Genomic DNA, 27,615 nt, shown 5'->3' with positions numbered 1-27,615 from the left:
GTTGACCACTTAACTGACTGAGCCATCCAGGCACCTCTTTTATTAACTTCTTATTTGACAATGCTTCCTAAGTAATTTAACATATCAAATTAGCCTGATTAGTTTCACATCTCCCTTCATATAAAGAGAGAAAACAAACCTCTTGAGATGTTTGAAGGACCTCCAAAAAATCCCAAAGTTAGTTTGAGATCAAACAGACTTGGGACACCTGGGTCGCTCAATGGTTTGGTGCCTGCCTTCTGCCAAGGGCGTGATCCTGGAGACCCAGGATCGAGTCCCACATCAGTCTCCCAGCATGGAGCCTTCTTCTCTCTCTCTGCCTGTATCTCTGCATCTTTCTCTCTGTATCTCTCATGAATAAATAAATAAAATCTTTAAAAAAAAACAGATTTTATTGGGGTGCCTGGATGGCTCAGTTGGTTAAGCATCTGACTGTTGATCTCAGCTCAGATTTTTTTTTTAAGATTTATTTATTCATTCAGAGACAGAGAGAAGCAGAGACACAGGCAGAGGGGGAAGCAGGCTCCATGCAGGGAGCCCGACATGGGACTCCATCATGCAGGGAGCTTGACATGGGACTCGATCCTGGGTCTCCAGGATCACACCCTGGGCTACAGGCAGCGCTAAACCGCTGAGCCACCAGGGCTGCCCTCAGCTCAGATTTTGATCTCAGGGTTGTAAGTTCAAGCCCCATCTTGGGCTCCATGCTGGTCGTGGAGACTTCTTAAAAACAAAAAGATTTCATTGAAAAATTTGATTTTGGGAAAGCTTATAAAAAAATATCAAAAGCTTTTGGGGTGCCTGGGTGGCTCAGTCGGTTATGCATCTGACTCTTGATTTTGGCTCAGGTTGTAATTTCCGCCTTATGAGATGGAGCCTCTGTTGGGCTCTGTGCTGAGTGTGGAGCTTACTTGAGATTCTCTCTCTCTCTCTCTCTCTCTCTCCCTCTGCTCTGCCCCCCCAACTCACACACACACAATCACACACATGCACTCTCACTCTCTCTATATCTAAAAAAAAAAAAAAAAAAATCAAAAGTTCTTAAAACTTTTGTCAAATGAGATCATGGATCACTGTGAAACATTACTTCATTATCTATTTAACCAAAGTGATAAAGACTTCACAGACAAATCTAAACAGTTATATAATTCTGAGAAAAACTTAGTTCTATTTATATTGAGAGTATTAGATTTAAGTAATCAAAGACCAGATGAAGAGAGCAAACACAGGAAATAGTTTTGATAAAAAAGATCAAAGGTAGGGTCACCTGGGTGGTTCAGTTGGTTAGGTACCCAACTCTTGATTTCAGTTCAGGTCAGGATCTCAGAGTCCTGGGATTGAGCTCTGCATCAGGCTCCGTGTTTAGCAGGGAGTTTGTTTCTCCCTTGCACCACCCCTCCCCCATTCATGCGCCTGCATTTTCTCTCTCTCTCTCTCTCTCCCCCCCCCCAAATAAATAAATAAAACCTTAAAAAAAGATTAAAGGTAAATAAAACCTGATGTACCTGGCTGGCTCAGTCGGAAGAGCATGTGACTCTTAATCTCCGGGTTGTGAGTTTGAGCCCCACATTGTGCGCAGAGATTTCTTTAATTTTTTTTTATGATAGTCAGAGAGAGAGAGAGAGAGAGAGAGAGAGAGAGAGGCAGAGACACAGGCAGAGGGAGAAGCAGGCTCCATGCACCGGGAGCCCGACATGGGATTCGATCCCGGGTCTCCAGGATCGCGCCCTGGGTCAAAGGCAGGCGCCAAACCGCTGTGCCACCCAGGGATCCCAATGTGCAGAGATTTCTTAAATAAATAAGCTTAAAACAAGGAAAGAAAACCCAAGAAAATGTGTCCTTTCAGCAGATGAAAGAAAAAATTAAGGTTTAGTTTCACAGAAGTATGCTATAGATGCTAAAACTTTTTAACCTTTAAATTCATTTAACCTGGCCACACTAAAATTCCTTTCCCAAGATTTCTTTCTATAAAACTTCTGCAACTTTGTTTCTGACATTCAAATTTGTCTTATGTTTTTCCTCTTTAGACAACCAGCCTCAGATTGGAACAAAATTACTTTCTTTTCCCTCAACACAATAACATACCTCCACTCCTCATACATTCTTTTATCAAAAAACACATATCTTACTTTCCTTATATGTGGAATATTTAGTATTTCTAATAGCTTACATATTAGAATTTTTAACCTTTAAGAGAAAAAGAAGCAAACCGAAGAAAAGGAAGCAAACAATTGTGAAATGTTACTCTAGCATTCTATAGATTGGCCACTTAATGAATACATTTAGATTCTAGACAAAGTCAGTGGTGCCTGGGAGGCTCAGCTGGTTGAGCGGACCTTCCTTTTGGCTCAGATTGTGATTTTAGGGTGGTAGGATGGAGCCCTACACCAGGCTCCATGCTTAGTGTGGAGTCTGCTGGAGAGTCTCTCTCTCCCTCCCCACAGGTTGTGTGCTCATGCATGCTCTCTCTCTCTCTCTCTCTCTCAAAATAAATAAATAAAACTTAAAAAAATATACTAGACAAATTCAGCTATTGTCTCAAGATATTTTTCCTGCTGACAAATTTTGTAAGCAATCATAGGAACTTATGAGGCCTTTTGTGAGCCTGGCTGGAATAAAAATACTATATTCAATACTGATAACTCTAAAAAACAAAACAAAACAAAACAAAAAACCCTGATAACTCTAAAGACATGCCTGCTTTAATTCAATCAACAAACTTAAACTAGCTTTAATACTAAATATTCCTCACATCACATGACCCTGAAATTCACCTGGATTGAGTTTCTTTCTTTTTTAAAAAAATATTGATTTATTTATTTGAGAGGGAGAGAGCATGTGCACACGTGTGGCAGGAAGGGGCAGAGGGAGGGAGGGAATTTCAAGCAGACTCCCTGCTGTGCTTGGAGCCTGACACAGGACTCTATCCCACAACCTGGAGATCACAACCAGAGTCAAAAACCAAGATCCCTGGGTGGCTCAGTGGTTTGGCGCCTGCCTTTGGCCCAGGGTGCGATCCTGGAGTCCCGGGATCGAATCCCTGTCGGGCTCCCTGAATGGAGCCTGCTTCTCCCTCTGCCTCTCTCTGTCTATATAAATGAAAAAAAAAAACAACAAGAATTGGATGCCCAACTGACTCCACCACCCAGACACCCCCATCTGGATTATGTTTCTATTATATTTCTGTGAATTTAATTTATATAAGCACTTAATTTTCTTAAGCCAGTTAAGGGGAGCTCTTCTGCAAATTAATCTTGGCAATGCCATCTGGTGGTATAAAATGCCACACATCTACACCACACACATATATATAGACACACGTGAACATACAACAGACACATAAAGACCTTATAGCTTCCACTCTAAGATTTCAACCATAATATAGGTATTTGTGGAGAAGACACTTAAAGTTGCTATTGTTTTTTATTTGCTTAAATTTCAAATAATCTTTCCTTTTTTTTTCCTGATAAGAATTGCTTCCCTGAAGTTGATATTTCACTTTATTTAAAAATTTTTGATTTTATTGATTTTTAAGTAAGCTCTACACCCAATGTGGGGCTTAAATTCACAACCCTGAGATTAAGAGTTACATGGTCCGGGACACCTGGATGGCTCAAAGTTTGAGCGTCTGCCTTTGGCTCAGGTCGTGGTCCCGGGATCCTGGGATCGAGTCCCACATCGGGCTCCCTGCATGGAGCCTGCTTCTCCCTCTGCCTGTGTCTCTGCCTCTCTCTGTGTGTGTCTCATGAATAAATAAATAAAAGCTTAAAAAAAAAAAAGTTATATGGTCCACCGATGGAAACCAGCCAGGCACCCCTGATGTTGGTATTTTAAAGAGATGACCTAGGTAAAATTTCCTGGAGAAGACCAGGCGACACACTTACATCTCAGAGGCACAAGGACAAGTGTTTGGAGAGAAGTAGGGGAGGTTTAGGGATTGGTAAAAAAAAAAAAAAAATCGACAGACTGAATTGTTCCTGGAGCCACACCTGAGGCTTGTGTTGTAAAAACAAAGACAGCTATTTTTAATTCTTCACAAAATTGTATTGCCACCTAAAAGATATCAGAAAAGACTGGCACATCCATCTATCCATGTTGGAAAGGTTTTCTGTCCCTTTGGAGACATTTCGCATAGGGGTAAAGGCCCTCCCCCCAAAAAAGTTCTTTTCAGGCTCTGTTTATCATCTACCAACCCGTCCAACTTCCAACCACAGAGCTACTTAAAAATTCTTTTAAATATTTTGTCAGTTTCAGCTAGGACAAACAGCAAATATTTCTGGCAGTATTAAACAACTCCATGGGAGGGCCAAGAGCCATCCTCAAGGACGGTGAAAAAAGATATTATCTTCACAAGATCCAGAGTCACTCCCAAAGATCAGTAATCAATGGCCTGGATTTTTTGAAAAAGGAAGAACATGTCTCTGGCCCTTAGATTGGCCTTTGACCTATAGGAGTGCAAGATACCCAAAGAGGATCATCCATAGGCTTGAGTGGTCTTTTTTTTAAAGATTTTATTTATTTATTCATGAGAGACACAGAGAGACAGAGGCAGAGACACAGGCAGAGGGAGAAGCAGGCTCCATGCAGGGAGCCTGATGCGGGACCACGACCTGAGCCAAAGACAGATGCTCAACCACCGAGCCACCCAGGTGCCCGCCTTGAGTGATCTAATTTCAAAAGGTACCTGTTTAACAGCATCTCCATAGTGGAAAGGCGGTTCAGACAGGATCATAGAACTAGTGCTCAAAGGATCATTAAGAGAAGCAATAGGATTACTTCCGCCTAGTCTTTTGTTCTCCGTACCTTTTATATCTTTAATTTTTCATTAGCCTTTATCATAAGTCTTTCAATGAAGCTATTTTGTAATTTTGAAGCCTTTTGGAGGTTTCTGCATGCCAATAGGTATCCCGTTCTTGTTTAATTTGAAAACCCCTACTTTCACGTGCGCTTTTTATTTTATTTTATTTTTTTTTTCAAGTGCGCTTTTTAAAGAATAAGCTTACCTATTGGAACGATCCACATAATGGCCATTGTAATTTCAGGTTGTTTTTATTTATTTGGTTGGGTTTTTTTTTAATTTTTAAATTTTAAGTTAAATTTAGTTTACATATAGTGTATTATTAGTTTCAGGGGTAGAATTTAGTGATTCATCAGTTGCATTTAACACCCAGAGGTCATCACATCACCCAGATACCCAGTCCTCTCACCCACCTCCCCTCCAGCAAACCTCAATTTGTTGCCTAGAGTTAAGAATCTCTTATGGTGTGCCTCCCTCTCTGTTTCTATCTTGTTTTGTTTTTCCTTCCCTTCCCCTACGTTCATCTGTTTTCTTAAATTCCACATATGAATGAAAGTATACCGTATTTGTCTTTCTCTGACTTATTTCACTTAGCATAGTACCCTCTAGCTCCATCCACAGTGTTAAAATGGCAAGATTTCATTCATTTTGATGGCTCAGTAATATTCCATTGTATGTATATCCCACATCGTCTTTATCCAGTCATCTGTCGATGGTCATCTGGGCTCTTTCAATAGTTTGCCTATCGTGGACATTGCTGCTATAGCACGATTTTGCCATATTTGTAGCTGTCTGCAGTTTCAGGGACCACTGTTCTTAGATATAAAATCAACAGATAAAATAAAATAAAATAAAATAAAATAAAATAAAATAAAATTAAATTAAATTAAATTAAATTAAAATCAACAGCTGAGCTGAAAGTAGTAGGCTCTTTCAGGCTTTGGAATTCTTTGGAATTCAAAGACCCCATTTATTATTATTATTATTATTATTATTATTACTTTAGCTAAGGCTTTGGGTATTTTGGAGCCCAACTAATACCCAAAAAGGATGTGCCATTGAGTTGGGAATTATGTGATGTTTTACCATGTACCTGTTGCCTTGTTCTGAGGTACCATGTACCTCAGAAATCTTGAGTTTGGTAGGTGACATAGTGTCAATCTAACCTGTTCTGAGACCAATTTATCCTAACATGGAGTGGTTAGGTGGCAAGTGTTCTAACAGCTTTTAAATGCTTTAAATGCTCACCAATTTTTGTAGACTTTTTTTTTGACTCCTGGAGTTCTCATTAGCAACTAGCCTTTATCTATGTAAGACTAGACAAAGAAACAGGTACACCTTAATACATGAGTAGTAACCAAGACATGTCACTGCATCCTGGCCAAGCAAATGGCCTGTGCACACCACCAACAACTGCCTTGGAACCTCGGACTGGGGCAAGAATGGGACCAGCAGACCCCAACAACTGGGGACTGAGGATTGCTGCTAACAGTTCCCATGAGGATCTTCAGAAAGGGTTAAGGGCTGGGTGTTTTCCACTCAAAAACCTGGGTGGCTCAGCTGTTGAGCATCTGCCCTCGGCTCAGGGTGTGATCCCAGAGTCCAGGGATCGAGTCCCACATCAGGCTCCCTGCATGGAACCTGCTTCCCCCTCTGCCTCTGCCTGTGTCTCTGCCTCTGTGTGTGTGTGTGTGTGTGTGTGTGTGTCTCATGAATTAACAAAACAAAACAAAACAAAACAAAACAAAACCTGGGAATTGCTGTTTGGAAGGCTAGAGGCTTGACTCTAGGCAGAATCACCTGGCAGCTCAGTTGGACTCCAGACAGAATTGTCTACCAGCTCAGGCTGATCCATCCTGTATCAGAAGGTCAATTAGACCAGGAGCCAGATGCAAATAAAGCAGAGCTCAGAACCAAGAGAAACTTATCCCATAGCCTCAGAAACAGCAAGAAAGGCAGAGAACTCAAAAAGAGATTTTAGGGTACCACACCTATGTTTCTTGTCCCCAAATGCCCTCAGAAGTTTGGCTTTGGGAATACCAACCTGGCTCAGTCAGTAGAATACCTATCTCTTGATCTCAGGGTCCTGAGTTTAAGCCCCACATTGTACATGGAGCCTACTCAAAAAAAAAAAAAAATAGAGTTTGGCTTTGGATCCTGTCACTACTGCCAAATTAAATTTGAAGATCTAATTGGCTTTATTCAATGATTCATGAATTGGGCAGCATCCTACCTAGCAAACAAAAAGGAGCTCCAAGGAGCTGTACAAAATGAAAAGCCTTTTTTAAGCAAAAGGCTTTTTTTTAGGCAGCAACATGGAATTCATAAACAACAAAAAAAGAATTATTACAGTCACTTTCCTTTGTAGGGAAGGACAGGGGTCTATCTGGCAGAATACCTCCCTAGAGTTGATCGGGAAGTGTTACACTGATTGATTTAAAATTCCACGGTAGGAAAGGCAAAAACTGCAGTTAGATTAGGTAATAAGGGGCAGCCCCCCCCGTGGGGGGGGTGGTGGCGCTCAGCGGTTTAGCGCCGCCTTCAGTTCAGGGCATAATCCCAGGGACCCAGGATCAAGTTCTGCGTCCCGCTCCCTGCATGGAACCTGCTTCTCTCTCTGCCTGTGTCTCTGTCTCTCTCTCTCTCTCTGAATTAATAAATAAAATCTTTAAAAAAAAGGATTAGGTAATAAGTCTTGGCTTGTTGGTGTGGGGTTTAGCACAAGTGACTCTATTTGGGGAAAGTTGGTGTTTTTTTCCTTGTTTTTTAAAGATTTTATTTATTTATTCATGAGAGACAGACAGAGGCAGAGACATAGGCAGAGGGAGAAGCAGGTTCCATGAAGGGAGCCCAACGTGGGACTTGATCCCAGGACCTAGGATCACGCCCTGAGCCAAAGGCAGACACTCAACCACTGAGCCACTCAGCCATCCTTTTTTTTTTTTTTAACAGTTTTAAAAACAAATCTGTTATAAACACCTTTAATTTTTATTTTTGAAGAAAATTTAAAATAGATATTCTCAATCCTGGAATGACTTGTGTGCTTTTTAAAAAATAGCAGTGCTACATAGGGCCCACTCCCAGGGACACCAATGTCATTATTTCGGGTTGAGACCACTGGTCTGGAAATAGTTTTCCTAACCAGCAAGAAAATGTATGTTACCTAACTCAGGTGCTAGGGTTAATTATGGACATACTCTGAACACCTAGTTGGTAGTTACCATGAATTGGGCAGGACAAAGGCAATACATATCTTTAAGTGAATAGACCTGATTTTCTCTAACAAACATCTCGACAAGGAAGTTTCCTATAAAAAATAAGAATAATCAGAAGATTAAAGGTCACAGCCCATGGCATAAAACCAAATACTGGTCAGAAACTAAGTGAAGGCAAATTCTGATGATGATACAAGAATTCACTCTTTATTATTTTTAAGATTTTACTTATCTTTTTGGCAGAAAGAGAGAAAGAGTATGAACAGAGGAAGAGGGAGAAGCAGACTCTTTGCTGAGCAGGGAACCCAATTCGAGGCTCCATCCCAGAACCCCAGGATCATGATCTGAGCCAAAGGCAGCCGCTTAACGGGCTGAGCCACTCAGGCACCTCAAGAGTGAACTATTTAAACAGGCCTCCTTCATGTGCCTGCTGACCCCTCTAATAATCTTTACAGTAGCAGGCAAATAGCCTCCAGACTTCTCTACCTTTACCTCCTAAGGCATTGACCAGTCAGGGCAATAGTTTTTAAGAGACTTTGACAACAGTCTTCTGGGCATCTCTAAGCTGTGGCCACAGGGAGATGCCTTGCGAGGTGCCCAGGATCCAAATATCAAGGATTCCCTGGGCAGGGCAAGATCAGGAAGGTCTGCTGAGGGCCGATCAGCTAAGTAAGGTAAGGGCTGGCAGGGTCCCAGCCACTGCTGCTGACAACCATACAGGGAAGAGGAACTCGACTCACTGGGCAGAGTGGTGGGCTGTGGTGCTCACCCTGGAAAACAGCTCCCACAGCACACACCTGGTTACATTTTCACTGACCTACGGGCATTGTGGTCAGGTGCCTGGCAGTGGGAGGACTGAAAGATGTCACTGTCTCCATGACCCATGTGCCACATGAATGGGATCAACATGCTGATCTAGCATGAGTTGCCAAGCAGCAGGTAACCCCAAAAGGGTTTTTTTTTAAGATTTTATTTATTTATTCATGAGAGACAGGGAGATAGAAACAGAGACATAGGCAGAGGGAGAAGCAGGCCCTCCATGGGGAGCCCGATGTGGGATTCCATTCAGGAACCCCGGGATCATGACTTGAGCTGAAGGCATATGCTCAACCACTGAGCCACCCAGTCCCAAAAGGTGGACTTTAAAAGATAAACTGAAAAAGACAATTGGATGTCTGGAGCTCAGTGCCCAGTGCAGCAAACACTGCTCTAAATTCAGTGATTCCCCTTAAAGAAGTCCCTAGCTTTCCTAGAGCTCTTGGTTGTGAAGCTGGGGAGAGGTGAGGAGGCCCAGACTGGCTCTAAGAGGCCAAACCACATGATGAACCTCCCACCTTCTAGTTTTCCCTTCCCATGTCTACCTACCCCTGGGCACAGAGGCTACAAGAATTGCAAGTAGCAAAAAAGAGGCTGGGGTGGGGGACTCTGGCCTGTGCTTCTTTTGCAGCCACTATGCTCGCCGGTTTGAGCCATCAGTAATGTCAATATTGATGCTAATGATCATGAGTAAGAAGTGTAGACTCCTAAGGTGACCAGGGATGGCCCACGAGGCAGATGGTGGGAAATGATTTAGGATAATACAAAGGACATAAGGAAAAAACTGTTCAGTCCCCTGGAGACAAGCCTGGGGAAATGATGCAGGTAAGACATGAAGAAGACTGGAAGGGGGAAAGTGATTGTTGAGGGACCAGGCATGGGGGTGGCAGGGCTGTGGAAGGAAGGGAGCATCTTATATGTGGGAAGTCAGGGCACAGGTAGGGATGCTAATTGCTTTCTCTCAGCTCTTGTTCATGGGATATCTGGCCAGTTTGACCCAGATATTCGCTGCCACCCTCAACTTGACCACTGACAAATAAGGAGTCTTTGGCAGAGGGAGAGGGAGAGAGAGAATCTTAAGCAGGCTTCACGCCCCGCACAGAGCCCGGAGATGAAGGGCTCAATCCCATGACCCTGAGATCATGATCTGAACCTGAAATCAAGAGTCAGATGCTCAACCCACTGAGTCACCAGGTGCCCCTAATAAAGAGTCTTAATCAGACACCTGCCAACAACTACCGAATCCAGGAGGGAGCAGCCTCCACTCAAGAGGACAGAACAAGATTAACTTTCCGAACACTGGCTCGGTCCGTTTACTTTCCTCTTGTTATTGTTGGATGGGTTTTTGTTTCTTAGAAATTGGTTGCTCTAAACTCTCCAGCACAGATGGCAATGGACAATCACATTGCTCTGTACTTCCTGTGGGCCTGTTAAGGTGAGGTATGTGGCTGCCTCTCACTGCATTATTTATTCCATGACATGTTGCTGGCTTGTCCTCTGATAGGGGCTGGGCTGTGTAGCCTGGGCAGCCCACAGAGGGGCAGCTAGCACAACCATCACTCTAGTCTGATGGTTTCTAAGGCAAGGGAAGGGGAGTTGGTCCACGGTAATTCATAGAATGAGAAAAAATATTTGCAATTCATATATGTGAGAATGGATGGATATCCAGAATATATAGAGGACACCTAAACCCCCTAACCAAGTTAACACAATCCAAAAATAGGCAAAGGACTTGAATAGACATTTTCCAAAGACAGACAACAGCCAATAAACAAGCACATGAAAAGATGCTCAACATCACTGGTCATTAGGGAAATGCATATGGAAACTGCATTAAGATACTACCTGACTGGGATCTCTGGGTGGCGCAGCGGTTTGGCGCCTGCCTTTGGCCCAGGGCGCGATCCTGGAGGCCCCGGGATCGAATCCCACGTCGGGCTCCCGGTGCATGGAGCCTGCTTCTCCCTCTGCCTGTGTCTCTGCGTCTCTCTCTCTCTCTCTGTGACTATCAGAAATAAATAAAAATTAAAAAAAAATTTTAAGATACTACCTGACCGCCAGCCCGAGTGGCTCAGTGATTTAGCACCGCCTTCAGCCCAGGGTGTGATCCTGGAGACCCAGGGTCGAATCCCACGTTGGGCTCCCTGCATGGAACCTGCTTCTCCCTCTGCCTGTGTCTCTGCCTCTGTGTGTGTGTGTGTCTGTCATGAATAAATAAATTAAAAAAAAAAAGATACTACCTTACGTGGGGCACCTGGGAGGCTCAGTGGTTGTCCGTCATGAATAAATAAAATCTTAAAAAAAAAAGATACCACCTGACACGCATTTGATGGCTATTACCAACAAAACAAAATAACAGGTGTCAGCGAGGATGTGTAGGAATTGCAGCATTTGTGAACTACTGGTGGGAATGTAAAATGGTTCGGCCATCGTGGAAAGTGGTATGGTGGTTCCTCCAAACATTAAAAATGGAATTACATAATGATCCAACAATGCCACTTCTGGGTATATACTCCCAAAGAATAGAAAGGAGGACATCCAAGAGATATTTGTACAACCATGGTTATTAGCAGCAGTTTCACAAGAACTAAAATGTGGAAGTAAAGCACGTGTCCATTGATAGATGACTGGATAAACAAAATGTGGTAAGACTTATAATGCAGTACTTAAAAAAAATTGTATTAATTTATTCATGAGAGACACACAAAGAGAGGCAGAGACATAGGCAGAGGGAGAAACAGGCTCCCTGCAGGGAACCCGATGCAGGACTTGATCCCAGGACCCCAGAATCCCACCTTGAGCCAAAGGCAAGTGCTGAACCACTGAGCCACCCAGGCACCCCATGAATGTATTTAATGCCACTGAACCTGGCACTTAAACCGGTTAAGAGGGCAAATTTTATGTGTATTTTTTCACAATTTTAACAATTAAAAAAATACTTGATTCAAGCCCTTATCAGTACAATTAATTTCAGTATCTGATGGTGTGGCCTCAGCTGCATGTGAAAGTTCGGGGAATGTGTTGGCCATGGCGCCGTGGTGAACCCACCCATGTCCACACAGGCCATGTAGGCAGAGGCTTGAACCACAGCTCATCTAATTCTGAGCAGGAAGCTATAGTCCTCCAGGACATCAGAAGGTAGGAGGACTATGGGAGCTACTATGAGGCCATCTGCCCCTCACCCACCTGTTTACCCTGAAACATCATGAGACTTTCTGGTCACCTCCATGTTCTGATGTGGTCTGAGGCCTCTGATCGCCCTCCTCAGGAGAGAGCTACAGGATATAAAGGCACTCAACTGAGGTCTGAAACAGGTTTCTCGGCTGCAGAGCACCCCACAACTCACCTTGCAATCCCCTGACCTCTTTGGTTTCAAGATTGTCCTTTTTGGCACCAAGGACAAGAATCTCAGGTTGTTGGCACCTTTGGCTTATGCGCCTTCCCGCTGCCTAGGTGAGTAACAGACCTGAAATCTGAAAGTGACTTATGTCTTTACCAGCTAAATCAGTCAGGCCTTGATCTTGGCCTGGGGCTGTCTCATGTGTGAGTCTGACTATGGCCTACGGTTCTGCCTCTCATCTTCACTAAGCCTAACTCAGAGGATGTGTCACTTTCAGTTGCTACACACACAGCTGTAATGATGCCCATAAGCTGTGAGGGAAAACCGGTCTGCAGGTCTTCAATAAATATTGACCATGGACTTACACAATGAAGACGCAAGGAACTCCTCTGGAAGGCTTCCATTTAAATGATCACATGAAAAGTTTATTCCTTGAAGAAATATCCTTACGTAGAAACATCTTATTTCCTGATGGAGAGCAAATAAGATGTGATTGTATCATAGCGCTGGACAAATGCCCAGAAGCTCTTTCCCAAGAGCTTTTCCCACTAGAACAAGAAGATGAGTGAGTATATAAAATAGACCATGATTGTGTGTGTGTGTGTGCGTGTGTGCGTGTGTATGTGGAGGAGCTTCGGTGAACAGGTGCAGTGGAGAGAGCACGATGGGATTCTCAGAGTTGCTGCACACCATTGGCGGCATGGGGAACTTCCAAATCCTCCAAACTGCTCTCATTATGTTCCCTGCCATCCTGATCACTTGTCACAACTTCCTGCAGAACTTCACAGCCATGACCCCAGAGCATCACTGCCGGCCGGTCAACTGGACCAACGGGTCTCAGGTCCCAGGTGGTGTCCGAGATGGGGATTTGCTAAGAGTCTTCATCCCACTGGACAAGGACCAGAAGCCTGAGCGTTGCCTGAGGTTCTCCGAGCCTCACTGGCAGATCTTAAACCTCAATGGCACTTCGTCTTTGAACTTGGACACCGAGGGCTGCCTGGATGGGTGGGTGTATGACCAAAGTGTTGACTCCTCCATCGTTTCTGAGGTGAGGTAAAACTACAGCTGAATGCTGAGTCTTCAGATGTTTTGTTTGTTTTATTTTAATGGAGACATAACTCATTCCATTAAATGCTTAAAATTTAGATATACAGCTGGATACATATACGCTAGATCAAGATACAGATTATTTCTAGGACCCCAGAAGGCTCCCTTGTAGCCTTCTGTATCACTACTGCCCCCGCCCCATAACCACCATTCAGACCTCCATCACTATCACTTGGCTCTGCTTATGCTTGAATTTCACATGAATGGAATCAAAGAGTATGTGCTCTTTAGTGTGTTAGGATTTTTTTCATTCAATATAGATTTTTAAGAGTCATCCATGTTGATACATGCCTCGGGAGTTGGTTCTTTCTCAGGGCTGTGGAGCATTCCATTGTACAAATATACCGCAGAGTGCATGTCTGTTCTACCACTGAAATGCACCTGCAATGGTGTCCAGTTTGGGGCTATTATGAATATCATGGTTAGGAGCATTCTTGTACTTGTATTGGGGGTGGACACAGATATTCGTTTCTGCTGGATGTATGCCCAGAGGTGGGGTTGTAGGATCATAGAGGGGCCCCAAGTTCTGCCAAATAATTTTCTGTGTGTGTAAGATGTTCAGATATGTTTGATTGATTTGTCTCCCTGCTGATACGTGGTCTGATCATTTTTTTGCCTTCGCTTAGCTATTTGCAAAGCAGTCAGAAAATTGACATGACATCCATTTTCTCCCCACCCAATTTCTCAGACCCCTGAATGAAATGAGAACAAAAAGAAGGGGGAAAAATGAAGCATTTCAAGTGAACTGGGTCTAGATTCATGTTGGTCATCTTTCTTTTAGGGTAGAGGTTTCCTAAGACTTGGGACTCTGTGTTTTATATAACACCTGAGATAATGTGCTTAATTCATCACTGTGACATTGATATAAAGGTCTGTGCCATTTAAAATAAAAGGACCAGTGCTCATGATGGCAGCATTATGTGCTTCAGGACAAGCTATAGGACGGTCAATTAGTGTATAAGAGGTGATGAAGCAGCTCTTGATATTCTATGGAAGCCGCAGGGTGAGGGTGCACTAGCCACCTGTTGACACTTCTCTTTTCCTCCAGTGGGACCTGGTGTGCGAGCACAAGTCACTGAAGTCCATTGCTCAGTCCATATACATGACGGGACAGCTGGTGGGAGCTATTACCTTTGGCATCTTCTCTGACAGGTGAGGGGAGGAGGCCCGAGGTAGTCTCCAGAATCTTCCAACAAGGCTAGCATTCACGCTGTCCCCACAGTGTCCTCGAAGGCTCAAGATCCCACTTGAGAAGACCCTCCCATCTCTTCCTCTCTGCCAGACAGCCAGGGCCACACTTGATACCTCAAACAGAGGAGCCAAGGTGGAGCGCTCACCCCTCCCTGCCCAGGCCCTGGACACCCCACTTTCCTAGGAGACAGTCCTCTGGGCATGCATCTGATGTGGCAGAGGTGATGGCACCTCTTTTTCTGTTCTGAAATGAATTGCAATCGTTAATGTCGAAGTACTTCCTGCTTGTTGATGAATGTTGAGTCACGTGCCAGAACGCCTTCATCCTGTGAGTGCTGAGAAAGCAGCTGTGGCCTCAGTTGGCCAATGCATGACCTCACCTGCAGGGCCGCCTCCACCTGTCACCTCCCCAGGAAGCGGGAGTCCCTGTGATGACCAGTAGTGTGGTGGAAAGCTAATTCCGCTGAGCGCTCTCCCACGTCCTCTCAACAGCCCTGTGTAGCTGCTCACATTTTATAGATGAGAGGAGGCTTAGCACCACTGGTCCTAGAGAAAACAGATTCCAGCATGGACATTTAGTCAATGTTCTTGGAAGTGATGATGATGCCATGAGGAAGAAGCTCTGTCTTCCATCAGCTCTATCTAGACAGATAATCCTGGTTAAAGCTGAACAGGCCAAGGTACAATGTCTTCTGAAAGCCAGCCCTGGGTACAGTATCTTCTAGTTTTGCCACCCTGTTGGATGCATCTCCCCCAGTGCAGCAGAAAGAGCATTTCAGTGGACAACATCAGTAGGATCTGGCCTCTGCCCTCTATGAAACCTTAGAAAATTCACTTAGCTCTGGGGATCATTTCTGTACAATTGAGGGGCTCTCTCAGTCACCTAGTGGCCCCAGTCACTCCTGTCTCCCTTTGCTGGGCTCCAAGAACACACAGCCTCTGGCCCCTGTGCTGAGATGCCCAGCCATAAGCTCTGGGCAGGAGGGACTGGTAAAGCCAGCGCTTTGCTCATCAGAAAGGAGGCCACCTGGAGGGCCCCAGACTCTGTCCTCACCTGCACCCTACCCAGAGGTGAAAAGAGGGAATTAAGTCACCTCCATGAGGCCTGCAGGGAGCTCTTGCTTTCAATGCCAGTCCCTAGTAAGTAGGGGCCTGCAGCCTGGCCAACTAGTATCTTGTATTCCGAAAGCTGAGAGCTGCAGGGTGTCTGAGGTAGAACCCTAGGTCTGTAGCATCCACCTCTGGAAAGAGCCCAGGTAGGGAGTGGAATGATGTCGAGAGTATGTAAACCCACCACTTCCCCACTGCTTGCCTGCTTCCCTTTTTTTTTTTTTTTTAGATTTTATTTATTTATTCATAAGAGACACAGAGAGAGAGACAGAGACACAGGCAGAGGGAGAAGCAGGCTCCCTGCAGAGACCCCGATGCGGGACTCAATCCCAGATCTCCAGGATTAGGCCCTGGGCCGAAGGCAGCGGTAAACTGCTGAGCCACCCGGGCTGCCCTTGCCTGCTCCCTTTTGAGACACCCCCTTGACCACCCCTCCCTTGCCTCCCACCTCCTCCACCACTTCCCTCCTCTCCATCACACCAGCAGACCATGTCGGCTCCATCATCATCATAGACCAGGACCCACCTCCTCCTCTCACCACCCCCTTGGCTGCCACTCTGGGAGCAGCCTTATTCATCTTGTACCTGGCTGGCGGAAACAGCCTTTGAAGGAGCCTCCCTGCTTCTTCCTATCCATGAGCCCTTCTGTTACTCTCAGATCAGTGGGAAGAGCAATCTTGTTAGATACAGAACAGATCCTAGCCCTCCTCTGCTCAAGCTTTCACCAGCTCTCCAGTTCCTGGCCAGGGAAGCCTAACGGAGTGTGTGGCCTGCTGGGGCTCCCTGGACCAGCCCCTGAGCCACTGCAGTGAACCCAACCCTCTGCTTCTTCCTCCTGTCTTTGCACTGCTTGTTCTCCCCACCAGGGGCACTATTTCCAGGACACCCCTTCGGGTCACTTCTCACAGCCTCAAATCAACAGTGGTGTGGATTTCTCATTGGCTGAGGGATGGGGCAAGTCATTTAAGCTTGAGCCTCTGTTTTCTTATCTGTATATTGGGGATAATAATGACATTGACCTGAGATGATGCGGAAGGAGCCCCCAGCACACCTCAGCACTATGTTCATGGCACTTGTGTCATGTTCCCAGAGGAGGCTTCTCCTGCCACCCTATTTACAACTGCCGACCCTCTGACATTTCCTGGTCCCCTGCTCTGCTTTAGTTTGTTCTGTGGCCTGTTGATCTTACTGTCTGATTTCTCCCAAGTGGACTGGAAGCTCCACAGGCAGGCCTGGAGCAAGCCTGGCACTGGCATCTGAGCACAGCCCTTCGTAGTACGGTGACACCAGGCCCGGGCTGTGGCCAGCGAGCGGTAGGGGGGTCTCATGGGAAGGGGCAAGGGAGTCCTCGGCATCGGCTCCTGCCTGGCACACACGGGTCTGAGAGGATGCAAAAGAGAATGAGCGTCAGGTCAAGGTTCATCTGGAACATTCGAGGCCCTGCACCTCCCTGTGAAAGCAAGGAAGGAGGGAGTTCCTCCCCAAGGCCTTTTTCTTCAAGTGGGAGGGTGTCCAGAAGAGGTCGTGGTCCCCTCCAAGGCCCGTCAATCACATGTGAAGGCGGCTTCCAAAGCCCTTTTTTCTAAGGATGCAGTGAAATAGGGGACTGACAGGTGGACAGGACAGACTGGAGCAAAAGGCCTGAGCAGAGCGGTCACTAGTCCCCTTTGCAGCTGCCCCAGGCTCAGCCTGGCAACTCCGTCTCGGTGGCAGGTACGGGCGCAAGAGGGTGCTGCAGAGCGCGACAGTGCTGATGATCGCTGTGGGCCTGGGCGCCGCCTGCGCGCCCGGCTTCCCCGCCTACTGCGCCTTCAGGTTCCTCAGCGGGATGGCGATGACCGGCATCATCGTGGCCAGCCTCTGCCTCAGTGAGTACACCTGCGCAGCCCTGGCCCTTCCAACAGCTGTGCCACCGGGGTCGGGTGGGGAGGCACCAGTTAACCTGCCTGGGCCTCAGTTTCCCCATCTGTAAAACGGGGTGATAATGATAGCACCTTCATCATCTCATGTGTATTTATAGACTAATATCTGGCACCCAGAAAGTCCTCAAGAAGTTTTTGCTGTTTGGTGGTGGCTTACGCGCCCCAGGCTCAAATTCCCAACTCCAGTGACATATTCCTTGCTTGTAAGGTGGGGATCATCACAGATGCTCCTGCATAGTGGGGTGATGAAGATCGAATGAGATGGCCGAAGGTGCTTGGGACTGTGTGTCCTGGGTGGCACTGGGCAGAAGGAAGGACCAGTGCAGGGGCAGAGCCCACCCATCAACCGGGTTCAGCAGGGTAAAGTTCTGCAAGGGTATTGCCTGGGATCTCTGTCACTGACCGACCTGGGCTGACCTCTTGCCCTGACCCTGTGGAGCTGATGACCAGCAATGCTGGACTTGTCATCCCTAGCCATGGAGTGGACCCCGACGCAGAGGCGGACGCTGGTCAATACCTACGCTATGTATATGATCACACTGGGCCAGGTGATCCTCTCCGGCCTGGCCTACTTCATCCGGCAATGGCGCTGGCTACAGGGCACAGTATCTGTCACCTACGTGATTATTCTTCTGTATTCTTGGTACGTCAGCTCTCGATACACAATATACTGTACAGAGTTGCCTGGTCTGGTCTGTCTTCATGAGGAGTGTTTGCTGACCGACCTCAGAGCTTACTTTGGCTTGGGCCTGCTGAGATCTGACCTCCTTAAGGAGAGAAGAAGGGACCCTTGGTATACAAGGTGTCTCCATTTGATTTTTTTCCCTCCATATCATCCTTGGTGAAAAGTCTATGCCATTTAGAGTTCTAAGTGGCTGCACACTTCACCCCATACCAAATTCAGTCTTGAGTGACTATGAGGCCCTTTATGTGCCCCAAACTCACTTGGGTCCCTGAAATGCCTCATAGGGTCAGACTTGAAGATTTTTGGCCACTCCACTCAGCCGAGAAGAGATTTACCATAAAAATCCAGAGCCACAATGAAAGTGGGAACTCCCATAAAAATGACAATGAGGATCCATGTTAGTGCCATGAGAGATATTGAGAGTAAAGAATTAAATGAGAAATGCAGGTGGCAGAAGACGTGTACAACTTGGCGACAGTTTTGCAAAAAAAAAAAAAAAAACCCATACATGCCTGCATTTGTGTCGTGTGATATGACAAAAAAGGAAATGAGAGAAACAACCACCAGCCCATTAACCAGGGCTCACCAGCCAATTAATAATTGCTCTCCTATTCCTCCTTATTCCCATTTTGTTTATTTGGACTTTCTCAGATCTCCCTGTTTTCAAGTGGGCCAGCCTTGATACATGGTGGTGGTTGGGGCAGTGAGCCCAGTCCCTGTGTGTGTACTGTGGGTGGAGACCCCTTGGCACCTCCAGCTGGTCAGGGTTGCAGGGGCAGGAGGTTCTGCCCTTGTCTGATCATGCTTCCAGACCTCTCCCTCCCTCACCCCCTTCCCTCTCACTATTAGGGGCCTGCCAGAATCGGCTTGCTGGCTCGTGACCCACAACAAACTTGACATGGCTGTGAAAAATCTGCAGGCTGTGGCAAGATTAAATGGCAGAAAGGAGCAGGGGAGGAAACTCACTCCAGAGGTATGCACAAAGAAAACCCACATACTACCCGAATCCTTCCTCCTGACCTGGTGATAATTCTCACTGAGGGCTTAAGTTGGCCTGCCAAGGGTGAACAAAGAGGTAAGTTTCTACATCCAGAAGTAGTAGCTCTCACCATCAGATAACCAGAGGACCTGTGGCAAAGATGTCCTGTTACACCCTTTCTCAGAAGCTACCACCAGGTACATTCCACCAAAACAAGAATGTGAACCTAGGAATCCAGGAAATAGAAGATCCAAAATAGGAGAAAGGTAAAGAAGAAGGGGAAAAGTCGTACAGAAAACCTAGAGAATAGGGCAGCCCAGGTGGCTCAGCGGTTTAGCGCAGCCTTCAGCCCAGGGCGTGATCGTGGAGACCCAGGATCGAGGCCCATGTTGGGCTCCCTGTATGGAGCCTGCTTCTCCCTCTGCCTCTCTCTCTCCCTCTCCTCTCTGTGTATTCTCATGAATAAATAAATAAATAAAATCTTTAAAAAAAGAAAACCTAGAGAACAGTCAGTCTGCACTGAAGCAAAAGGATAGACATGTACTGATGGCCTTTCCTGAAGAAAAAAATTGATGCTAATAGATTGCTTGTTATATTTAATCTTATTAACAGGAGTTTATGGTTCTATCAAAGAATTTGGGGATAAATTAGTGCCAGGTACTTAAGAAACCCAGAATTTAAGCAAGCAAATACACAAAAGAGGCAGTTACTAACTCCAGGAAAATAAAAGGTCAGGTCATGGAAGGAAATATAATAGGAGTATGCTACATGGTTCAACTCTGAATGAGATTCACATTGGGAGAATGACAGAAGGGGAGGTATAGGTCGGAGATGGTAGAGTAAGAGGGTTAAATCCTCATTCTTTCTTAGTATAAATCAATCTAAAGTTGGAAAATCAAGCCATAGCAGTGTAGCATTTTATTTGGAAATATGAGATAAATATGAGAAGAAACACCTAGAAGAGTAGAGGGCAGTTGCTTCTGGAGAGTGGGAATTGGGAGAGGTACTACAGAAAGAGGAGGCAGGGACTTTTCTTTCTTTTTTTAAAAAAATATTTTATTTATTTATTCCCAAAACACAGAGAGAGAGAGAGAGAGGCAGAGACATAGGCAGAGAGAGAAGCAGGCTCCCTGCAAGGAGCTTGATGCACGATACTTGATCCTAGACCCCGGGATCATGCCCTGAGCTGAAGGCAAACGCTCAACCGCTGAGCCACCCAGGCATGGCAGGGACTTTTTTTTTTTTTTAAGATTTTATTTATTTATTCACGAGAGACACACAGAAAGAGAGGCAGAGACATAGGCAGAGGCAGAGGGAGAAGCAGGCTCCTTGCGGGAAGCCCTATGTGGGACTTGATCCTGGGTCTCCAGGATCATGCCCTGGGCCGAAGGCAGACGCCCAACCGCTGAGCCACCCAGGCGTCCCGGCAGGGACCTTTCTAACTATGAATATGAAGAAGCAAAATAACAATGGCTAGGATCTCAGACTTGGGGCCATTCACCTGAGTTTGATTCCCAACTCTTCACTTAATAGCTCTATGATCCTGGACAAATTATTTAACCTTCTGAGCTTCAGTTTCCTCATCTGTAAAAAGGATTATAGAGGGGCACCTGGGTGGCCCAGTCAGTTGGGCATCTGTCTTCAGCTTGGGTCATGGTCCCAGGGTCCTAGTATTGAGCCCTACATCGAGCTCCCCTCAGGATTTCCCTCACCCTCTGCTCCTTCCTGCCCCACTCATTCTATCTCAAATAAATAAAAATAAATTTAAAAAAATTTTAAAGGATAAGGGAATCTCCCTTACATTAAATAAGTTAGTTCACATCAAGTACATAGACCTCCATCTGGCACATAACAAGTGCTCAATAAATGATGGTCATCTTTGATCCTCAAGAAAACCTAGTTAAAAGGAGAAGTTGTGGGGATCCCTGGGTGGCTCAGCGGTTTAGTGCCTGCCTTTGGCCCAGGGTGCGATCCTGGAGTCCCGGGATTGAGTCCCGCATTGGGCTCCTGGCATGGAGCCTGCTTCTCCCTCCTCCTGTGTCTCTGCCTCTCTCTCTCTGTGTCTATCACAAATAAATAAATAAATAAACAAACAAACAAACAAATAAATAATAAAATAAATAAAATAAAGTAAAAGGAGAAGTTGCTAGTATAAGAGAATACACACCACAAATTTGAAGTCCTCTATTTCTCCTTGAAAATGTGTTTAGGAATTGGCCAATGTGGGAAGAATCAAGTAACTGCATGGCATCAGAAAGTGTAAGGACTAAGGGCCAGAGCCCTTTCTTCTGGCATCCCCACTCTGGTCTTTTCCTACTAGGTGGTAACCTTCCACATGCAGGAGGACACAGCTGCTGTGAAGGAGTCTCCATTCTTCTTAGATCTCTTCCGCACTCCAGGACTCTGCAAAGTTACTTGCTGTATTGCCCTGGGATGGTGAGTGGGCCCCAAAGAGTGATCCCCAAGTCATTCACCTGACACCTGCTCCTGAGTTGTCATTCCCTGGTGCCCCACTGGCTTGAGACAGAGACACATGCAGGCAACAGACCGTGGCTAAGCAATCTGAGAAGATAGGAACACTTGACAAAGTCTAGAACCTGAGAGTATTTGGTTCTAGAATAAGATCATATCCCATCCATAGCCAAAAAGTTTACAGAGACTCCTTCCGTTGGAAAGAAAGGCAAACCGTGGGCCACCTCTAGGGTATGAAGTAATTTCTGGCAATTTCTTTCATCCAGGTTTTCTGCAGGCTTTTCCTTCTATGGGCTGGCCTTAGATGTGCAGAAATTTGGGTTCAACATCTACTGGGTACAAATGCTGTTTACAGTTATGGATTTCCCCACAAAGCTGCTGGCAGGCCTGAGTATGGGCTACTTTGGCCGCCGAATCACTGTTGTCTCCCTGTTGTTGTTGGCCAGTTGCATGATCCTTGTCACCACATTTGTTCCTCAAGGTGAGGTTTTCTTCTGGGTCTCATGAAAATTCTCTTCTGATATGATGTACAACCTGTATGATGTACAGGTCTGGTTTGATGATTCAGAGAAGACTAGAGAACTGCATGAACCTGCTTTCAAGTGGTTTCCTGTGATTGTAGACAAGTTGACCCACATACCCTCTGTTGACCCTCACGGTTATTTAGGTAGAATAATTAAGAGGCCCTTATTTGGGGATCCCTGGGTGGCGCAGCGGTTTGGCACCTGCCTTTGGCCCAGGGCGCGATCCTGGAGATCCGGGATCGAGTCCCACGTCAGGCTCCCGGTGCATGGAGCCTGCTTCTCCCTCTCCCTGTGTCTCTGCCTCTCTCTCTCTCTCTCTCTCTCTCTCTCTCTCTCTCTGTGACTATCATAAATAATTTTTTTTTTAAAAAAAGAGGCCCTTATTTGGTATTGACTGCATGCCAAGCACTGGGCTAGCACTTCACATGTACCAACTCATCTAATTATCATGAGGACTCCATGAAGTGCTTTTATAACTAAAGCATAAATAAATAAAGCTCAGAGAGGTGGAGTGACTTGTCCAAGGTCACACAGCTAATGCGTGTTAACATTGGAGAAAACAATAAGATGGTTTCATGGGTGTTTTTATTATATCAATCTCTATAGTTTTCCATATGTTTGAAATAGTTTTTTAAAAATACTAAAAGATTGGGATCCCTGGGTGGCTCAGCAGTTTAGTGCCTGCCTTCAGCCCAGGGCATGATCCTGGAGCATGGGATCGAGTCCCACATCAGGCTCCCTGCATGGAGCCTACTTCTCCCTCTGCCTGTGTCTCTGCCTCTCTCTCTGTGTCTCTCATGAATGAATAAATAAAATCTTAAAAAAATAATAATGATAAAAATAATTAAAGATCATATGTAAAAGTTCTTATCCCGGTGCCCAGCTCATGGTAAATATTGAATAAACTTTAATTATCATCTATAGATAAGTTTATAAAGATATAAATTCAGCCATCTGAGATCCAGTAGCAAGGGATACTAACTTGAGGTGGTCATAGGAATCCCAGAAATCTAAAACCCTGCAAGTGCGAGGTATGTTGAAGATTGTCCCTTCTGTCATTTTACTGATGAGAACACTCTGTCCGTAGGGCAATCACCTCCCTGAATCCCCAGGACAGGGCTAATCTCAGCGTCCCTCACTCCCTAACTCCCCATGTCCTCATTGGAAAATATCCACTTTGTTTAGTTATTAGTTATTCATAGCTATTTCTTGAGCACTTGCTTTCCTGCGGCCCAGACCAGACCCTGGCTCATGGAGCACAGAAACCTTCAGGGAGACAGACAGTAACCAATGGCTTCATTGTGTCAATTGTAGTTGGGATCAGTGCCCCATAGGAGATGTCCAGGGAGGGAGTCAGGGAATATACGGTGGGCTAGGTACAGCGAACAGGGTCAGGGAAGTCCTCTTTGCCAGAATAGCATTTGAATCAGACATCTGAAGGGGCAGCTCGGGTGGCTCAGCGGTTTAGCGCTGCCTTCAGCCCAAAGCCTGATCCTGGAGACCCGGGATCGAGTCCCACATTGGGCTCCCTGCATGGAGCCTGCTTCTCCCTCTGCCTGTGTCTCTGCCTCTCTCCTTCTCTGTGTCTCTCATGAATAAATAAATAAAACCTTTAAAAAAAATTAAAAAATGAATCGAGATCTGAAGATGGGATTAGAAGAAAGAGCACTCTGAGGAGTGAGAACCACAAGTGTAAAGGCCCTGAGGCAGAGAGGTCCTTGACACACTGAGATATGAGGATAGGTGATTGCATTGATATGTAATTAACTCCCTTTTGTCTACCCCCCACCCCACTGCCTTCTCTCAGACATGAATACCTTTCAGATGATCCTCTGTTTATTTGGAAAAGGGAGCCTGGCTGGCTGTTTTACTTGTCTCTACCTATACACCATGGAGCTCTTCCCTACTGAAATCAGGTAAGAAGATGGATCAGAGGGGGATCCCTGGGTGGCTCAGCAGTTCGGTGCCTGCCTTTGGCCCAGGGCGTGGTCCTAGAGTCCTGGATCCAGTCCTCCCGATCAAGTCGAGTCCCGCGTCAGGCTCCCAGCACAGAGCCTGCTTCTCCCTATGCCTATCTCTCTCTCTCTCTCTATGTCTATCATGAATAAATAAATAAAATCTTAAAAAAAAAAGAAGAAGAAGAAGGAGGAGGAGGAGGAGGAGGAGAAGAAGAAGATGGATCAGAGCCTCTGGAACCAAGAGGGCAGCCTCTGTCCCTCAAAGCTCAGAGCTGGGCCACTAGTGAAACCAGCCCCCATTTGGAAATAGTTTTGTGGTGTCACATCTCAAAGTAGTAGGTTCATGTCACTATTTTAACGTGATTTTGGTTATCATAGCACTTTGCTATTGGAATAATGACTAGAGCACGGCAGGCACTCCCATAAACGGTCTAGTTTCTATAGCTTCAGAAAAATGTAAATATCTTAGATAGTGGTAGGAAATCAAGAAGTCGAGGACATCAAGTACTGTGCCTGGCATGAAGTACGTGCTCAGTTAGTATTAGCTGTCAATTTTTACACCATTGTTATGGTTCCCAATAAGCATCCTACATACAGGGCCACATCTGAGATGAATGTTCTCTTCCCTGTGATGTACCCCTACATGACCCATACCAAGATCTGGCCCTTTGCCACTCAGCCTTCTCTCGGTGCACCAGCCCAGAGACTCAGGGCCCAGTTCCATTTATTCATTCACCAAATCCTACCAGGCTTGTTGCAGGTGCTTGAATTATGGCAGCGTGCATGTAAGGTCCTAACCCTTCCTATGCTCTCTCTCACCACAGGCAGATAGGGATGAGTGCCGGGATCTTCAGCACACGCCTGGGCTCCCTCTTGGCTCCCCTCGTCTACATCCTAGGAAGCCATAGCCCAGTGCTACAGCCTGTGATGTTTGGCCTCATGCCTATCCTGGCAGCTATAGCAGCCTCCTTTTTGACAGAGACTAACAACCAGCCATTGCTGGACACCATCCAGGAGACAGAGAAGAGGTAGGACCCTTCCTGCTCCCTCTCCAGCATGTCAGAAAGTCCTCATAGCCTGTGGTGATGGACCAGTGAGAATGGGTCAGTGGGGTCCTTGCTGCCCCGGCAGGACTGGGGCACTCCCTTGGCCCGTGTCAGGACTCTGGGGCAGCTCCCACTGCTCCTGACCATCCACCTGAAATACAGTAATCGCTTCAGGTTTATTAAACTTGGTGGTGAGTGTCTGAGAGCCCTATGAAGCATTTGGAGGTAAATCACGCGGGAGGCCATATACAATTCTGCCATAGTCTCCTTTTATTAAATATGCCATCACTTTGTATGTGGAGGGGATCTGTCACACGGCTGAAGTCCCTCCTCTCACCTAACCTATGGCTGCAAAACCACGTGTGGTGACCAGATGAGGTCAGTCTGTTACTCCAGATGAATTTCAGCCATGCTGTTTATTTTGAAGGAAGATGGTCATCTAATCTATTCATTGAACACTTCTTTTCAAGTGGGATCCTTTGTCTGTGGTTTGGCTGATCTGAACCTTGTCTGGTTCCTTGTCTTGGGCTTGGTCAGTAGGTCGGTGGGGCAGTGGGGCTCTGCTCCAGATGGGCTGGGCTGGCTTGGGAGCACCTCCCTGGGGGCAGCTGTGCCTCTCCATTTCATCCGCCTGGGCCCAGCAGGCCCCTCCTTCTCAGGGCAGTGACAGAGCCCTTCCATCCATGAAGCTCTCACTTTTCCACTCACAGCTTGTTTTGTGCCTCTCCCTGCCCAGAATGAAGATGGCTCATGACAAAAAAAGAAACATCAGTGAAAATACCACAAAGAATGGATTGGTCTCACTTCTATCAGAAATGACAAAAGTAGAAGGCACAGTGTGATTTCTTTGGAACCACAACTATATTCTGAATGGCCCTGCCTCTCTTCACAACTTTCTCACATTTTGAAACGTGAGGGATCTTGCCAAGGAAATGCTATGGCACCTCACTTGACCGTCTAATGGAAAAGCAACGATAGTGCTGTGATATGGAAATATTATAAGGCAAATGAATCACTTGACTTATAAACCAACTGAGAAAAGACATGTATTGGACAATCAGGGACATTTGAATATAAAGAATGAGTTTTAAATAAATATTAAGGAATCTGTTGATTTTGTTAAGTTGGCAGTGGCATTGGGTTATATAAGCCAGTGTCCCTTTAAATAAAAAGAAGAAAGGAAGAAGAAGAAGAAGAAGAAGAAGAAGAAGAAGAAGAAGAAGAAGAAGAAAGAAGAAGAAAGAAGAAGAAGAAAAGATGTAAGTTGAAGTATTTAGGAATGAAAACATTGGGGAATTTGCTTTAAAATACTAGAAAAGTGCAAAGAGTGAGTGCCAGGGTTGAAGCAGGGTGTTCCTTGTACTTCCTACTTCTGGATGTTTGGAAATGTTTATGCTAGAAGTATTTTTCAAGCTTTTTTCTATGGTTAACCTAAAATGATGACTTGATGGCTGAAAACATCCCCCAGACTGCCTCCGCAAGGTTTTCGTCTCTTCTGCAGTGGCTCTCGTCAGACCATGTGGTCTCTGCTTCAGCTCTTAGTAGCCACAGGACAAGGCCACATTCTGCAGTGCCTGTAGACAACCCAACCAGCACTCTGGCCTGCAGCCCAGAGCCAGCTGCATCCATCTGTCCAGATCACAGGGTGGATGCCCAAGACTATAAAAAGCCAAGAATGAGCAGAGAGCTTCCAATGGCAAGTGGTGGATAGGTGTGTGGTGGATAGGTGTGTCCAGGCTATTAATCTGAGCACCATTGACATAGCACCTGTTGGTAGTCCCTGATATTGTTCCTCAGTTTGGTAATGGTCGTTTTAAGGACATATGCTTGAGACCATGACCAGAAAGCCTTCATGGGGTACTGTATGAAGAAGAGCCTCCTGAATTTCTGAAAAGTCACAGCGCCCACTTGTTACGACTGAGGTTCTGTTCAGTGTGGACATGTAAATGTATATTTTTTTCCTACATCTAAGTTTTTCTAACATAGAAGACATATGGAATTATTGCTGTGTTCATGTTTTTGTTACTAGTGTCTGATGTTAGATTTAGAAAGAATATAATAAATTTCACTAAGTTTCTCAATTGCTAATTCTTGCTTTGAATTTGTTCATTTATTATTTGTTATTTATCAGCTTTAGGTATTAACAATTAACCAATATTTGATTCTTGTTTGAATCAATGAATTATTATGGTTGTTTTTACAAATAAGAATCCCTTTTTTGAAAACATAATCATTGAACATAATTCGAGTAAAGAAGTACATCAAAGTGGACTATAAACCTTGACTGCTTCAGAAAATCTAAGTTTAAAAATATTTTTGGGGGCACCTGGGTGGTTTTAAGCATCTGCCCTCGGCTCAGGTCATGATCCCAGGGTCATGGGATAGAGGCCCCACATTGGGCTCCTTGCTCAGCAGGGAGTCTGCTTCTCCCTCTGCTATTCCCCCTTCTTGTG

General features: G+C 45.6%; 1 protein-coding gene across 1 annotated transcript; it reads left to right on the top strand.

The window, feature by feature from the left end:
- The first annotated feature begins 12,814 nt into the window (after positions 1-12,814).
- LOC129499428 (solute carrier family 22 member 20-like) lies at positions 12,815-27,208 on the top strand. Its single transcript, XM_055309129.1, has 10 exons — positions 12,815-13,217; positions 14,325-14,428; positions 17,290-17,444; positions 17,973-18,141; positions 19,033-19,156; positions 21,483-21,598; positions 21,901-22,115; positions 23,966-24,074; positions 24,941-25,144; positions 25,899-27,208. Exons 1-10 carry the CDS (start codon positions 12,834-12,836, stop codon positions 26,002-26,004), a joined length of 1,686 nt encoding a protein of 561 aa, XP_055165104.1. The 5' UTR covers positions 12,815-12,833; the 3' UTR covers positions 26,005-27,208.
- The last annotated feature ends 407 nt before the right edge of the window (positions 27,209-27,615 follow it).

Source organism: Nyctereutes procyonoides, unplaced genomic scaffold, assembly GCF_905146905.1.
Source record: "Nyctereutes procyonoides isolate TBG_1078 unplaced genomic scaffold, NYPRO_anot_genome, whole genome shotgun sequence".
Lineage (NCBI taxonomy): Eukaryota > Metazoa > Chordata > Mammalia > Carnivora > Canidae > Nyctereutes > Nyctereutes procyonoides.
This window is presented reverse-complemented; position numbering and strand designations above follow the sequence as displayed.